Consider the following 14446-nt stretch of genomic DNA (forward strand, 5'->3'; position numbering starts at 1 on the left):
CAGGAATTGACCTGTACGATGTTTCCTACTCACTGAAATCGCACACTGACCTGTTCTACATCAACACCAGTGGGACCATCTGGACCAAAACGCCACTGGACAAAGAAAGGCAGGAGTGGTACATCCTGGACGTAGAGGCAGTGGACACGAGGACACCCCCAACATCAGCCATTGCAATGGTACGGCCACGTTTCCAACAAATGTTGTCTAAAACATGTCCAAAGCCTGGTCCTACAGCCAGGTTCGCTGGCCCCGGGCTGCAGGTGGATAAAAGAAACTCCTCTATTTAAAACCAGAAACCTTTACGCTGCAGAACGTTGAGTTGTGTAAAAACGCTGTTTGGCTTGAGTCACGTATTTGAGATTGTGAAAGTTAAACAAGTGTTTTTCAAACATCTGGCCTCACTATGCGTCGTCGTTCTAGTGGAGCCGTGGAAAAGCAAAAGTGCAGCATGGAAATAGTGAACGGATGAATTTAGAGAACTGCTCATCATGTCCCAACACAGCCTCCTTCTTTTCAGTGAAAGTGCCTCACAAGGAAACATCTGGCAAGAACGTTCTTCGGCTTCTGCTCCTCTGGCTCAGAGACCAACTGCAGGAAAGATTCATTTGTATTAGACCTAATAGCTGCAGCTGTGACGATACAAGACACATCTGTGGCACTCAGTAAAATGTACTCAGCGTTTTAAGGCAGTGTCTTGGCGATTCCAGCTGTGACTTGGGTCCAGAACAGGCCCAGAACGCTGGTCCTGAAGGAAACTGAGAAAAGGGATTTTCTTCTGCCCAGTTCAGGCGACAGCTGTTGAATATTAAAGTATTTTATGAGGTCAGACCAAATCTAATCCTCCGACAGAAAGTAGATATGAACTTCTTGGCTGACACATGTTCATCACTACACAGTAGCATTCAGTTTGAATGAATCACTTATGTGGCAGTGAACAGTGAGTTCCTCTGTGCAGGAGCTTTACAACACCTGTAACTGGAGGTTTTGACCCATGTTTGTCTCCCTCAGGTCACAGTTCAGGTGGACAACGTGAACGAGGCTCCACAGTTTTCCTCTGACCTTTACACCGCCTCCATCTTCAGCATCGCCCCGTATAAAACCTCCGTCATCTCCGTCAAGGTAAACACACCCAGCCTGTCAGTTGTCAGGAAGCTTCGTTACAGGACTGAGAAACACCGGCAGCCACAGTGTGTTAGATAAGGACGACCTCTTTGTGTTGGTAACGTTAGTGTAGCAGTGATAAACAGCAGCTGTGTACTTTGACCTGAAACGTGTCGGAGCAGCAGTGAAACACACCCCCAGGAATCTGGGAGGGGTCTTATCTGAGCACTCGTTCCTTTTCCATGACGTCAACACAGTCAAAGGAGAAATGTTGTTGTTGTGCTGAGAAGGTTTTTTTCAAGTTGTCTTAAGATTTAATCATTTAATTCTTGGATTGTGACTCAATCTGGTGCTCATGTGGAGCGTAGGACTGATAGATCAAGTATCACTTATGAGGTGGCACTAAAAACAAAATTGAGAGTCCAGGAAATTCCTGCTCCTGATCCTCACAAGCAGCCAGAAGGTCAGACTCAACCCACATCACAGCTGAAGTGGCTCCGACCTGACGTGTCCACGTTGGTGTGAACAAGCCAAACCAGATGTTCTCAGATCAGATCTGGGCCACTTGCTAAGTTAGAGAAGTTGTTGCCGATGCCCTGATCAGCGCTACCTCATGATGTAAGTTGTTCATTTCAGAAAGTCCCAGGATACAAATGCACAGGAATTAGAAACTACTGATGCATCTGTGACGGAGTCCGGACGGGGAAGGTCAATGAAAGTCAAAGTAGCAGAGTTTCTTCTTACTGCACAACAAAAGGGAGAAAAACAAAACTAATTCTTTAAAAATCTGAGGCCTTTAGCTGATGTATCAACTGGCTGAGAAGTCATGTGACACAGCTGAACGTGTTCGGGTTTTGAACCATTTCCTGTGTCTCGTCCAGGCCTCAGACCCCGACGTCGGTGACGAGGGCCTGCTGGTCTACAGTCTGTCAGCAGGCGGCTCTTATTTTGACGTGGACCCGTCCTCGGGTCTGGTGTACGTGGTGTCGGCTGCAGCTCTGGCCGAACAGACGGCTGCAGTGGAGGTGACGGCCACAGACCCCCACGGACTTAAAGCTACAACCAGGGTGGTGGTGAGTGCTTCAAACGATTTCACCCAGGCTTCAAGTCAAACAGGAAGTAAAAAGCAAATGTAACAGAAGCCAAAACCTCATGACACCACAGTAAAATACTCTGTTAAAATGATTCAAAGACAGACCAAAGAAAACTTTGACCAGTGTGAGTCTAACCAAACGTCTTCCTGTAAAACAAGGACAAAACATTTAAAGGTTTTTAGCTCTGTCACCCGAACACTGTGGGGTTCCCCAAGTTTATTAAGCCCTGATTTTACTTTAATTCATGAATATTCTCTGTTTGGGTTCTGAAAAACAAGTAAAAAGCAGGTTTTTGGTCTGATTTTCATATCTGTAAATATAAACTCCACAGTTTGTTTGAATAGATTAAGGTCATTAAATCTGATGTTCTAAAATCTGTGAACACGTGTTATGTCCTGATTTACTGGTTCTTTTTTTAGTCCAACGCTATTTTGGTGTTTTTACTGTAAACATGGCTCTCCTGCCCCTAGGTGGAGGTACGGGGGAGTGCGAGCAGCAGCAACGTGGTGACCATCTCCCTCAACCAGCCTGCCAACATCGTGGACAGAAAAGTCCCAGAGCTGGAGAAGTGAGACGAGTTCAGCTCCTGCCTCGCTGCGTCGTGGCTTCCTGGTGATGTGGCACTAATTCTTCTTCTCTGCAGGTCTTTAGGTGCAGCTCTGGGCTGGAGAGTGACCATCCTGGACGTGTGGCAGTCTGAGGGAGGAGCCTCCGAGTCCAGAGCGCTGTCAACCGCTGTGAGGACTCTGGTGAGCTTCATCGCTGTCGATGGAGAGGAGGTCGTCTCTGCAGAAGTCGTCACAGAGTAAGAGTTGGATTTTCACTCTACGTCCCTGTAACTGATGAATAGTGATTAGACATTTAACTGATTCTTTAGCCAGAGAGTGAGAGAAGGCGCCTCCCACTGACTTAATGAATTGTTTGGTGTTAGAAGTACAGAAACACGCTGCATTCAAAGAAACAAACTGGAGGATCTTATTTCTTTATTTACTCATAATCATGCGATAACAGGGGTTGGAAATCAGCAGCTTCTAATTTAACCAATTCTTTAGTATCAAATTAACTCAGAGTTTTCAGTCCAGAGCAGAAGGGAACTGTTAGCAGCCAGTTCGGAGTACTTCGGAGTACTTCGGAGTACCTGCTGTTCCCAAATACACACTTCAAATGGGCCTCAGCGTTGCTGCCTGCAGTGCAACTCGCTACGTGCACTGAGCAGGAGCTGCAAAGCTTCAGAAGCTGCTCGAGAAACACTGGCTTTTTAAGATTTCTTCAGTAGGATATTTGTTCTGACAGCACATCCCACAGCTGGCTAACAGCTGGTTCGGCGTACCGAGGGCTCCATGATGTAACAGAGAGCCTAGGCCAAAAACAGCTCCCACATCATAAGACACTGTAGCCACGGTAACGTTACATAACCTACTTCCTGTTTCTTGTCCAAGTTGATATCTGTTCACATGACTATTAATACTTTGTCTTAATTACGAGATTCAGAGATCGACGTCCTGTAAGAGGCGCAGGCCAAGATGTTGACATCCTTAGGTTTTATATTGAATATGAGCTGAAAAACCAACTTGTCCATTGGTACTTTGAAAAAATGTCACATTAACGGTTCAAGTTCGATCATGTGAACAGATACTTCTACAGGAAACAGGAAGTATAATGTTGACAGACAGGTTACTGTGGGCTGCACCCGGGGCGCCGTCTTCAGCCCATGTCTGTTATGCTTTGGAGCAGGAAGTACACCACATTAAGTGTTGGCAGCTCTGAAGCCTGTTTGTAGCCTGGATTTGTTTGTTTTGGACCACCAGGTTCGCCGTTACCTGTCAACACTTTTTGCTAAGCGCTGCTGGATGATTTAGTTTGATACTAAAGACTTTGTTAAAACCTGGTTCTGCAGCGTTTCAACCCGTGTTCTCTCATGATGCAGACTCCTTCGTCATAGTAATGAGAAGAAAATCTTAGGTGATCAGTAAGTAGTAATAAATTAGCAGGTGTGCGCTACAGAGCTTTGCTGCTCGGCCCAGAAGGTTCTAACTATGAACCTTCACACTCAGTTAAATGTAAAGTCTTCAGTGACTCTTTCTGGGAGTCATGTACAGATGTAGACCAGATGTAGCTCTGTCCTTGCTGCCCCCCCTCACCTGTTCTGTCTGCTCTGTAAGGAAACTGCACAGCCAATCAGATGTCGTGAGGGCTGAGCTGGTCAAAGTGTTCGGGGAGGGGTTTCAGTATGATGTCGAGCTGAAGCCTCAAAGCCCCGCCTCCGACCAGGCTGCCATCATCGCTCTGGGCGTACTCTTGGCTCTGAGCATCCTGGGACTGATTATCACCACCGTCTTGATTGTCAGGTGAGACTGGAGCCAATCAGAAGCCAGAGATGTGTGTCTGTTGGGGGGAACAAAAGCAAACTTCACAGGATAATACAGCTGGTGAGATAACGCAGGTTTAAGTTTAAAATGAAAATGAACAGAGTAAACAGATACAGTATGTAGGACCCTGATCAACTGTGGACGACGTGAGCTCAGTCTGTGCTGGTCCTGTGAGAGTTCTGTGTCAATATCAGCGTCCAAACGCACTGCCCCCCCCACGGCCAGGATGGAGGAGGTTAACTGTCAACATGTGTTTACGTCTCAGGTTCAAGAGGAAGGAGAAACATCAGGCTTTTGACAAGGAGACTTTTGACATTGACCGAAACACTGAGAGTTACAGGTGAGTCCTGTGTAAAAACTCAGAGAACTTTGACCCGGTTCTACACGTGAAGCTTGGTGTAATGAAATCTCCCTGTTCCGGCACAGGAACGGTTCTCTGAGACCTGGAACCGAACAGGTGAAACAGACTGACGTCATCCACAGTTTAAACAAGATGCATGGAAAGGAAAAGGAGCTGACGATTATTGGTTTCTGTTTCAGGTATGGACGAGGCCACAGGAGGTGAAACCTGAGGCCGGGCAGCACAAGACGGACAGACAGACGGCTCAGTGGGACAGACAGACGAACAGCGTGAAATTTAGAGAGGAGATTAACGAAAGCCATGTCATCTCTTTCTGAGCCAGACAACTTTGTCAAACTGTAGAATCTGTGCCACTAAAACACTAATTAGAACGAATCAAAACCGGCATTTTAAGAAAAGCTTTTATAAATTGATCCTTTTTCATGATAAATTCTAAAACAATAAACTCAAACAGCTGAGCTTTGTTTGGACCAATCACAGCTGTTGGACTTCAGTGTAATGTGGCACAAGATTTAAATGAATGAGCCATTTTTAAATTCACGATGCCCTGTGGCGCCGTCCGGTAAACAGAGTTCCAGTTTGTCACCTTTAAAGGACGCAGCCAGGGATTTGATATGTTTGTTATGTTGCACAAACCCCGTCCAGAGACCAGCAGCACCAGTGGATGTGGTTCCTCACTGTGATGTGTGTGAGTCCAGACCCTGGTCCAGCTCATCGCTCTGGGCCGTAGACCTCCACTGTTGTCCACCAGGTATTAAACCCCCACCCCCCCACTGAGCCACACTGCTGCACTGGGGACAGGATCCTCACAGCGATGTGTCGAGTCGTTCCCAGACAACGGTGGAGGGTCTACGGCGCAGACGATAAGCTGAACCGGGGTCTGGACTCACACATCACTGGTGCTGCTGGTCTCTGGACAGGGTTGGTGGGGGATAAAATCAGCAGCTGCATCCTTTAACAACGAGTCTATCAGGTAACTTCATAGAACCAGCAACACCCGGCAGCAGGTCGGCCACAGTAGGAATCAGATCAGGAGAATTGAGACTGATCCTTCCATGTCTGATTCACACAACGGTGGCACTACACTAGTTTGGTACCGTCTCCGTTAGCTTAAACTTTGAAATGACAATATATCTGTAAAGTTCTCTCTCTGGTTCAACATCAGGAACACAGTAAACATGATCAGCTCCTATCCTTCACAGTTCCTCATGAATTTTACCTTAAATAAGGAAAATGAGGGAAGGACGACGACAACAGCCGTAACTGGCCGACTGACAAACACAAACTCTTGTCTGGACATTACTCTGCACCTTCCTGACCAAATTATTCAAGAGTCAGTTTCTCTACAAAGGAGGAATCATCTGCTTTTTCTCAGCTGTCCTGTTTCTGCCCCATACCATGAAACACCTGCTTCATCAGCGCCACCTTCAGCATCCAAATGCCCCCTGGGGTGTGGGGGGTGTCATCACCACTCTAAAGACAAGATATTGATTGTCACGTCATCATTAGTGCTTTAACTGATCAATCAAGCCGTTCATTTACACGTGGTGACAAACTCCAGATGACACACAGCAAAGATCTTATTTCAACATCTTCCATAAACAAGTTGACTTTGACTAAAGTGTTCCACCTGCCTGGTGTCTTTTAGGTTAAGAGAATATTTTATGACTTAGTCCTGGACAAAACATGTAGAGGACACATTAAGGTACGTTCACGTGCCTTTAAACTGAGCAGAAGATCAGATGTTGACTCGTCACTTCAAAGCAAACTGGCCTTTTGTCTTTATAATTTTGGTTGCAGACACAGCCTCATTCTTTTATTCTACATTTATTTAATGCACTGTCTTTGCACGAATGTAAATAATGTTAAAGCTCTGCAGTAACACTGGTACATTAAACTGCCACTCTGTAATTAAATGCATTGTTTTCCCCTCTAAAAGACTTGGACCGTCTTTGGATTAGTACATCTCAGTCATTCTAGGTCTGGAAGCTCCAACGAGCAAAACATGGTGAGACTATCAGCTGACCTCAGCTCTGATTTCTGATGCTTCGACAGTAAAAGGTGACACTAGCTGTGACCAGTGGACCATCTGTTTTAGGAACCAGCGCCATCTACAGTCCCTAAGATATTTGGTCTGTTAAGGTAACTCTACTGTGGTTGTTGGAGTATTTAACTTTTAAATACGAATATTTTGACCCACGGTTCCTCCACATTTTCACTATTCAATGACAGAATGTGCTGGAAACCCCACCACCATCACACCAGCAACACTATTGTCGGTACGACATAAAAACAGACTCTACTTACTGTGTTTGAGCCACTTGGCTTCCCGTACGTCTCCACTGATACATCATCATGAATAAAAAAACCTCACAGCTCCACTTGGTGTTCGGTTCATAATTGTTCATATTAAAACTGTTTATTAATTTATTCTCTAATAAAATAAAGCCAGGAGAGAATCAGAACAGCAGAAGCAGCGAACATAAACAATAGATTATGGAATGAACTTCGGTAAAGAAAATAAAAGCTCCAGCTGGTCCAACACGGGGGCTTTATTTTAACCACAGTCAAAAGCACCGCTTTCATATAATCATATATATATATATAATAATTTATAGGTAAACTTAGTTTCTGGATAATTAAACCACAGAAAGGTCAAGGCAACTTTCCTTTGCCTCATTTGTAAAGTACAAAACTGGCACAGAGGATGACCATTTTTATACACAGTAAAAATGCAATAAAATTAAATTACATAGAGGAGACTAAAGTTCTGTAAACCTTTCCCCGTTACAGCAAACCTCCAAATCACTTTGCAAAACAAATTCAAATTAGTATAAAACACGCACAAAAGAAAAGAACAAAACAAAAACGTTATAATGTGCTAAAGCTTCTTTTCTGTCTCTCCGTTATTTGTCCAACGACGGGTCGTCTGTGCGTGGAGCGAAACGACACGGCGGGGGCCACTGAAGCAGAACCGACTGAACATCAGCGGAAGGCAACGAACAGCAGCGCACAGACAGCAGAACGAGAAGAGACCGAAGAACAGGAGGAAGATTCGTCCTCTGAGCAGAATTAACATTTCCAAAAGGAGAAGAACAAAAAAAGGAAGTTATGGCGGCTGTGAGTTGATGTCATGAAGAGGGCGGGCCTTTTACAGACAGTTTGGTAACTACGGCGATGGCGGCTTCCACCGTTTTGTACAGCATGTCCAGCATGTCAGGTGGGGGGCCGGCGCCCGGAAAGACCTGTGAGGAGGAGGCCTGGCCTCCACAGCCCTCAGGAGCCTCCCCCACCAGCCCGAGTGCTGATGGGAAAGCAGCGTCCTCTGAGAGGGGCGGAGTCACACTGCTGCTTGTCTTAGAGCCCGCCTCCTCCTCCTTCAACTCCTCTATGGTTGCAGACATGGCCTCACCCCTCCTCCTCTCCCGCTGCTCCTCCTCCTCCATGAGCTGCGGAGGCTCTGGCTCCTCCCCCGCCTCCTGCAGCAGGGAGGAGGAGGACGAGAATGAGGAGGAGGAGGATGAAGAGGCCTCCATCTTCTCCTCTTTGGGGGAGGAGTCCAGGTTCCTAGAGGAGGTGGGGGTGGGTTCAGGGGAAGGTGGGTCCTGTTCGGTACCCGGGTCGATCAGAGACGACGAGTCTCGTGTCTCCGTGTCTGAGGTGCTGGTGGGGGTCAGCGCCTCCTGGTGGTCGGGCTTCGGCTCGCTGCAGGGCGGGAGGGCCGAGGCGGAGGAGGTGGAGGCCACACAGAGCGGAGCCACTGTATTGCTGGCTCTGTCATCGTCACTGCTCACCCTCCGCCGCTTCACTGGGGCCGCTCCCCCGTCCACACACACACACACACACACACACACACACACACACACAGTTAAATGTACAGCACAACTGAAAAACAGCCAACTCTACATTTAACTGGTAACCAGTAAAGAGAGGTCAGTGCAGGATGTGGTCCCTCTTCCTGGTACCAGTAGGGAGTCCTGATGCTACTTCTGAGCAGCTGCCTGACACACACAGAACTGTAGGAGTCCAGACCTGAGGCTGTGAAGGCGGAGCTGGCTCACGTCAACGTGAGCGAAGCTACTGCTGACAGTCGACCAAGAGCTTTTCACTTAATCATCATAAGCATTAAGTTCATTCTCGATCATTTTTGACAAAATCTCACCACAAGTTCCACCCAGTGGCCGTTCTGGACAGTTCAGCTGCATCACGTGATCTTCATCGGCAGCTGGGGTGATCACTCGTCACGACAGTGTGGACGTTCAAACTGTTTTCTGAGCTTTGTGTTCGTACAATTTTTAAGCCCATGTGGGAAAGGTGCTCAGGAAAAATGAGCTTCTGCGTGATTTACTGAACCAAAACCCAACTTAAACCAGCACCAGCTGCTGCTTACATGTGTGTGAGAAACGGTACCAACCTGGTTTGACTGCTCAGAGAAGGAAAGTGAAACATCCTTTAGCACCGACACATTCATCATGCTGACGTTCTGACCTCGTTATAACTTCAACATGCCACAAAAAGAAAAGCAGCACTGATTGTTCTACCTTTGGCCTTGTGGTCCTTGGCCTCCAGCTCCAGAGCGCTGCGCTGCTGGACACACATCCGACAGCGGGCCAGCAGCTCCTGCAGGGCCGGGCCCAGTGCCGGGTCAACGGCCTGAGGCTGCTGCAGGGACAGCATCAGCGCCAAGGTCCTCAGGTCCTGATGCAGGAAGACAGAGGACAAAAGACTCAGAACAAAGAAACCAGTTGACATTAGAGGTGGATTTCACGTGTGCACGTGTGTGTGTTGGTCCGTACAGCGTTGAGCAGGCCGCTGGTCTTACTGAGCTCCAGGCGGTGAGCGGCCAGCTCAGGCTGCAGGTTGCTCTGTTCATTCAGCAGGTTCGTCACTAAGACACTGATCAGGTTGGAGCAGCTGGGGCCGGACAGGACCTGGACCTGCGTGCACACACACACACACACACACGCGCGCTTGTTACTAATCAATTTACCATTGAAGTTTGCGACTGCACCATCTTCTAGACAACAGTCCACATCTGCAGCCTGGACAACAACAAAGACTTTAAGCATCAGACTCTAGTCACATATAAATGTGCCCTCAAGAATTTAGCGTGAACAGCTGAGATCATGTGCACAGCTCCGACATATCCGGACTTGCAGAGGAGCAATTTCCAACTAAAGAGCTCAGAGAGAAGCAAACTGAGAAAAATAAAAACCTGCATTTGTAAATTCAACACAAACTAACACATGTACCTTGTGCAGGAAGCAGGTGAGGAAGGAGTAGGCCGCGTTGTTGTTGAGGAACATCCTCTCGTCCATCAGGATGCACTTGATGTACTCGCTGAACGCCGGATCCTCACACAGCAGCTTCACACACGTTTTAGCTAGAACAGACTGAAAAAGCAGTGGCAACAACATGGTTGGACTTTTCAAACAGAAATCTTCCTGATGCCTTGATCATTTGTCTTCAGATGAAGCTGCGAACCTGTGACTGACAGAGCTCTGTCCACAGTTTGGGGAAGAGAGCGAGGTGCAGAGGAAGCCCTTCGTACGCGATCAGCACACCTGAGACACACACACACATACACACACACACACACACACACACACACACACACACACACACAGAAAGAAATAGAAAGAAATCCTTACATATCAGTGCAAAACATTATTAGTAGTATAGTTTCTAAATCCATACATACCACCTGATATACAGTTTGTTTTATTTGTGTAAAAAGAAAAAGTTCTATAATTAACCCAAATTTTTCCACACACACACACACAGAGATGACACGTACTGAGTTTGACGAGTGTGTCGGTGAATTTCTCGCAGTTGATGGCAACGCGACACAGCAGGTGGATGAACTGGTGGTAGGACAGGAAGTAATCCAGCAGCATCCGGTCGTACACCTCGTCTTTACCCTGAGACACACACACACACACACACTAAACATCCTCTTTCTGCAGATTTTACAGCCAAACACAAGCTTTGTCTTTAAAGATGCATTAACTAAGACCCCCCCCCCTCTCTGATAACCCCAGTGACAGTGGGACAGGACATGATGCCCCCCCCCTCCATGAAGGAGCTCTGGGCAGCTAGACGTCCGACTGGTCTTGCTCGACTCTGCCTCCTCGTGTTAAGTTGCGAAGCCGTTCATCAATGCTGCTGTAGAACCAGCACCTGTTAGCCAGCTAACACTAGCTTTAGACTGGGGGCTGCATTTTGTCCCAACCAGGCATCTGTAGTTCATGTCGTAGCTTCAGTCAACGTGATGGGGGCTCATGGTGTCAGTCTGTCTCGACTGAGGAGACAGAGCTGTAAGGTTCTAGTTCACCGTTCTATTTTTCAACATTACCTTGCTGCTCTCCACCATCGAGGGCAGCAGACACATGTTGAGCTCTGGCCGTGGAGGGCGGATGTTGTTTTTGGCTCCCATCAGCTTGATGTTCTCTCTGCAGGGCAGGTAGGGCCCGAACGACACTGTGCACAGAAGCACACCGCACGAGTCAGCCTGACGCCAGCAAACAATTTAGCTTAATAAAATTAAGAAATGAGAAGATACTGAAAAGATGCAGTGATAAAGTTTGGCCCCTCTTCAAAGTAAAGGCTCAACATTCCTTGAGGTGAGTGTGGAGCTGATAAAACTGCATTTTTCATATGAAGTGTAAATGTACATTTGTTTACAGCCTCCACCTCCTGTGGTACAACACACATTCAGCTGGTTGTGTGTTTGTCTCTGTATGTTCCACTTTTAACACAAAAGAGAAAGATGGAAATAAAAGATATGCAACACATTCGAGGACACTTTGTCTTTATCCGTAACAACAGCGCAGTGATAGAGTGTGGTGTCGGGGGGGCTCACTGGGGATGTTGCTGTGGTGGTAGGTGCAGTGGTTGTGCTGCAGGAAGGGGACCAGCGTGTGCAGGAAGTCATGTGGACTGAGCAGAACAAGCTCCTTCAGAACGTCTGAAACAAGAAGAGCAAAGAGCCGCAGTCAGACATGATCCGACATAAAGCAGCTGCAGAGTAAAACCAGTAACGTAAACTAAAACTACAGATCCACACACGTATCCAACTGGTTTCTCTACTCAAAGGTGCCAGAGAACAGTCAGAACCAATGAACAGTCTGTGTTCACTGCTGGATTAAAAACAACACAGTGCAGATGAGCGATACCCAGGCAGGCGCTGCGGAGCTCAGGCGGGCTGTAGGAGTTGAGGAGGGTGAGCAGCTTGTGGGCGAAGTCGATCCTCTCCTGCCACTGGATCAGAGCCTGCTTCACGTCTGCAGGACACGACAGGGAAACAGCTGCTCAGAGCAAACAGGAGATCACAGGGTCAGGGCTCAAAACTGAACAGGTGTTAAGTGGTTTCATTCTCTTTACAAGGACGTAGGTAACACAGATTCCAACTGTACAGTGATTGGCTATGTTGAAGGAGTCATCTCGTTTTGTTTTCAGTTAGTTTTAAGTTACAGCGACTATGAAAACAAGAGCATCGAGATAATACGATGATTGTGCCTCATTCCATTTCACAATCACGTCATAAACCCAACTTTCCTTTACTGCAGGACGAGTTCGCCCCCTCCCTAAAAGCCAAACGCACCCTCGGCCACAGAGTCTACACCACGACATGGGTCACTTGCTTGCAAAGCCTGTTAGCATCCTGTCACACAGTCGGGCAGTTTGAGTACCACAGAAGAAGAGCCGAGAGCGACACAACGGCAACGTTTGATTTGTAACAAACGTCGAGCTCCTCTGTCCGTCAGTCACAGTTTGGCAGATTAAACAGGTAATTGAATGTTGAATGTTAAATTCTATTCCATTGTTAAAAATACAAGTTGTTTTAAGTTAAGAAAATGTGTGAGGTTTCCAAAGTCTGTGATTCTTCTTCTTCTGACGACGACGGCCCTGTTTCCAAAGTCTGTGATTAACTGTGTTAAATAATCATGATCTCGATGTTCACCAACTTGAATGTGACTGTGATTTTTGACTTAACTGTGCAGCCCCATGTTCAGCGCTGGACGCTGACTTGCTCAGATTTCAACAGGCCACTGTGCGTTTGTTCCTGTGTTCTGTTTTAGGTTCGCTCAGACTTTGGACTCCTCCACGATCTGCACAACGAGCTCTCCTTTCTTTCACTACTGTCCCTGTCTGCCGTATTGTCCTGCACGTTTACCTGTAACGCGGCAGAGAAATCTGTGTTCTCCTGCAAAAATCTACCTCCCTTACATGTCAGTCGGGAAACAGCGCCGACTGTAACCGGGTCATGTGAGCCCAGTCCAGGTCTCACACAGCTTCACACTGTGCGACATGTTTTATCAGTTTTCCTGACCCCTTTTCTCTCCCTTCCAGTTCTCTAACTGGTGTTAGATTCTCAGCTGTGTTCCCAGTCTGACCTTTCCGCTGCAGGTACGGCCGCGTGGCTTTGAGGACCGACAGGAAGATGGAGAGCAGCTCCACCAGGTCTCCAGTGACGTGACACGCCGTCGCCTCGTGGTACATCATGTGCAGAGTGTTGAAGGACTGCAGAACACACACGGACAAAATCAGCAACAACACAGAATTCTGTTGGGCTTCCTCTCAAATCCTCCAGGACTGAGAGCAGCCACTTCCTTATTACGTTCATGTTACTTTTCATTTTTCTGTGTCGTCGTCGTCGACTCCTACACAAAGTAACCTCATCACTGCACATGCGAGACTACTGTGCGTTATAGATCCTGGCCGTACCTCAGTCATGAGAATGAGTCCTCTGTTGAAGACCACCAGCAGCCGGTCCTCGTCGTTCTCCAGCAGAACCCTGAAGGCACTGAGAGCATCAACACAACGGGGCGTCAGCTCCTGACATGTCAGTACTCACTCAGTTTCTAAGTTTGAACTATTTAAGGCTGAGAATGTCCCAACCAGGACGAGGAGTCAATGTGCAGCTTGTTATTCTGACAGGAGCAGAAAGAATTCACGCCTAGATCATCACCAGATAGACGCCTCCTCTCGTGCATCATGACCTAGCGACACACACGTTAGCACAGTGCACAAGCATGTGTGTGTGTGTGTGTGTGTGTCCTGACCTGATTAGTGTTGTCCAGCACGAGCGCCCGTCCAGGCAGCGAAGGTAGCAGCTGATGGTGGTTTTCTTGAACTGTTTCACGTCCTCCAGCTCTTCTTCCCTCATGTCGGCTCTCTGCACCACAAACAGCTGCATCAGGTTGAACAGCTCCTCCACCGCCTGCAGGGGGCAGCGTGCACGCACACACAGAGAAGACATTTATTATTAGTACTTTTATGTCTTTGTGATGTTTTTCCACCCGAGCATCTTGAATAATAACTTTCAAAGTGTGTGGCCTCATTTGCAAGCTGTGTAGCACGTGAGTTGTAAAACAATCCAACATCTATCACAAAGAATTACAAATCTATTGAAAATAAAACACTGCCAGTGATTATAAGAACAGTAGCAGCCAATCAGAGTGGGTGACATCATCAGTGCTGTGCACCATCTCAAATCTGATGCATCAACACACTGC

At 47.3% G+C, this 14446-nt stretch overlaps 2 protein-coding genes across 2 annotated transcripts in view; one reads left to right on the forward strand and one right to left on the reverse strand.

Moving 5' to 3' along the window:
• The first annotated feature begins 6 nt into the window (after positions 1–6).
• On the forward strand, positions 7–5608 carry LOC109974809 (cadherin-related family member 1-like). The gene is made up of 9 exons (XM_020625210.1): positions 7–179; positions 1012–1122; positions 1986–2177; positions 2669–2766; positions 2842–3003; positions 4361–4546; positions 4833–4907; positions 4994–5024; positions 5108–5608. Exons 1-9 carry the CDS (start codon positions 177–179, stop codon positions 5243–5245), a joined length of 996 nt encoding a protein of 331 aa, XP_020480866.1. The 5' UTR covers positions 7–176; the 3' UTR covers positions 5246–5608.
• Positions 5609–7542: 1934 nt separating this feature from the next.
• usp34 (ubiquitin specific peptidase 34) overlaps positions 7543–14446 on the reverse strand; it is a 52907-nt gene continuing 46003 nt past the window's right edge. Inside the window, 12 exon segments of the mRNA XM_020625211.1 lie at positions 7543–8756; positions 9469–9626; positions 9725–9865; positions 10181–10321; positions 10413–10492; positions 10726–10849; positions 11284–11408; positions 11791–11895; positions 12104–12211; positions 13325–13451; positions 13656–13734; positions 13994–14151. Of these exon segments, the coding sequence (XP_020480867.1) occupies positions 8060–8756; positions 9469–9626; positions 9725–9865; positions 10181–10321; positions 10413–10492; positions 10726–10849; positions 11284–11408; positions 11791–11895; positions 12104–12211; positions 13325–13451; positions 13656–13734; positions 13994–14151 (2043 nt within the window). The 3' untranslated portion in view covers positions 7543–8059.

Source organism: Monopterus albus, unplaced genomic scaffold (assembly GCF_001952655.1).
Source record: "Monopterus albus unplaced genomic scaffold, M_albus_1.0 scaffold349.1, whole genome shotgun sequence".
NCBI lineage: Eukaryota > Metazoa > Chordata > Actinopteri > Synbranchiformes > Synbranchidae > Monopterus > Monopterus albus.

Coding starts and splice junctions, on each gene's coding strand:
- LOC109974809 (XM_020625210.1), top strand. Junction 3,004..4,360: donor TCTGCAGAAGTCGTCACAGA/GTAAGAGTTGGA, acceptor CTGCTCTGTAAG/GAAACTGCACAGCCAATCAG. Junction 4,908..4,993: donor CGAAACACTGAGAGTTACAG/GTGAGTCCTGTG, acceptor GTTCCGGCACAG/GAACGGTTCTCTGAGACCTG.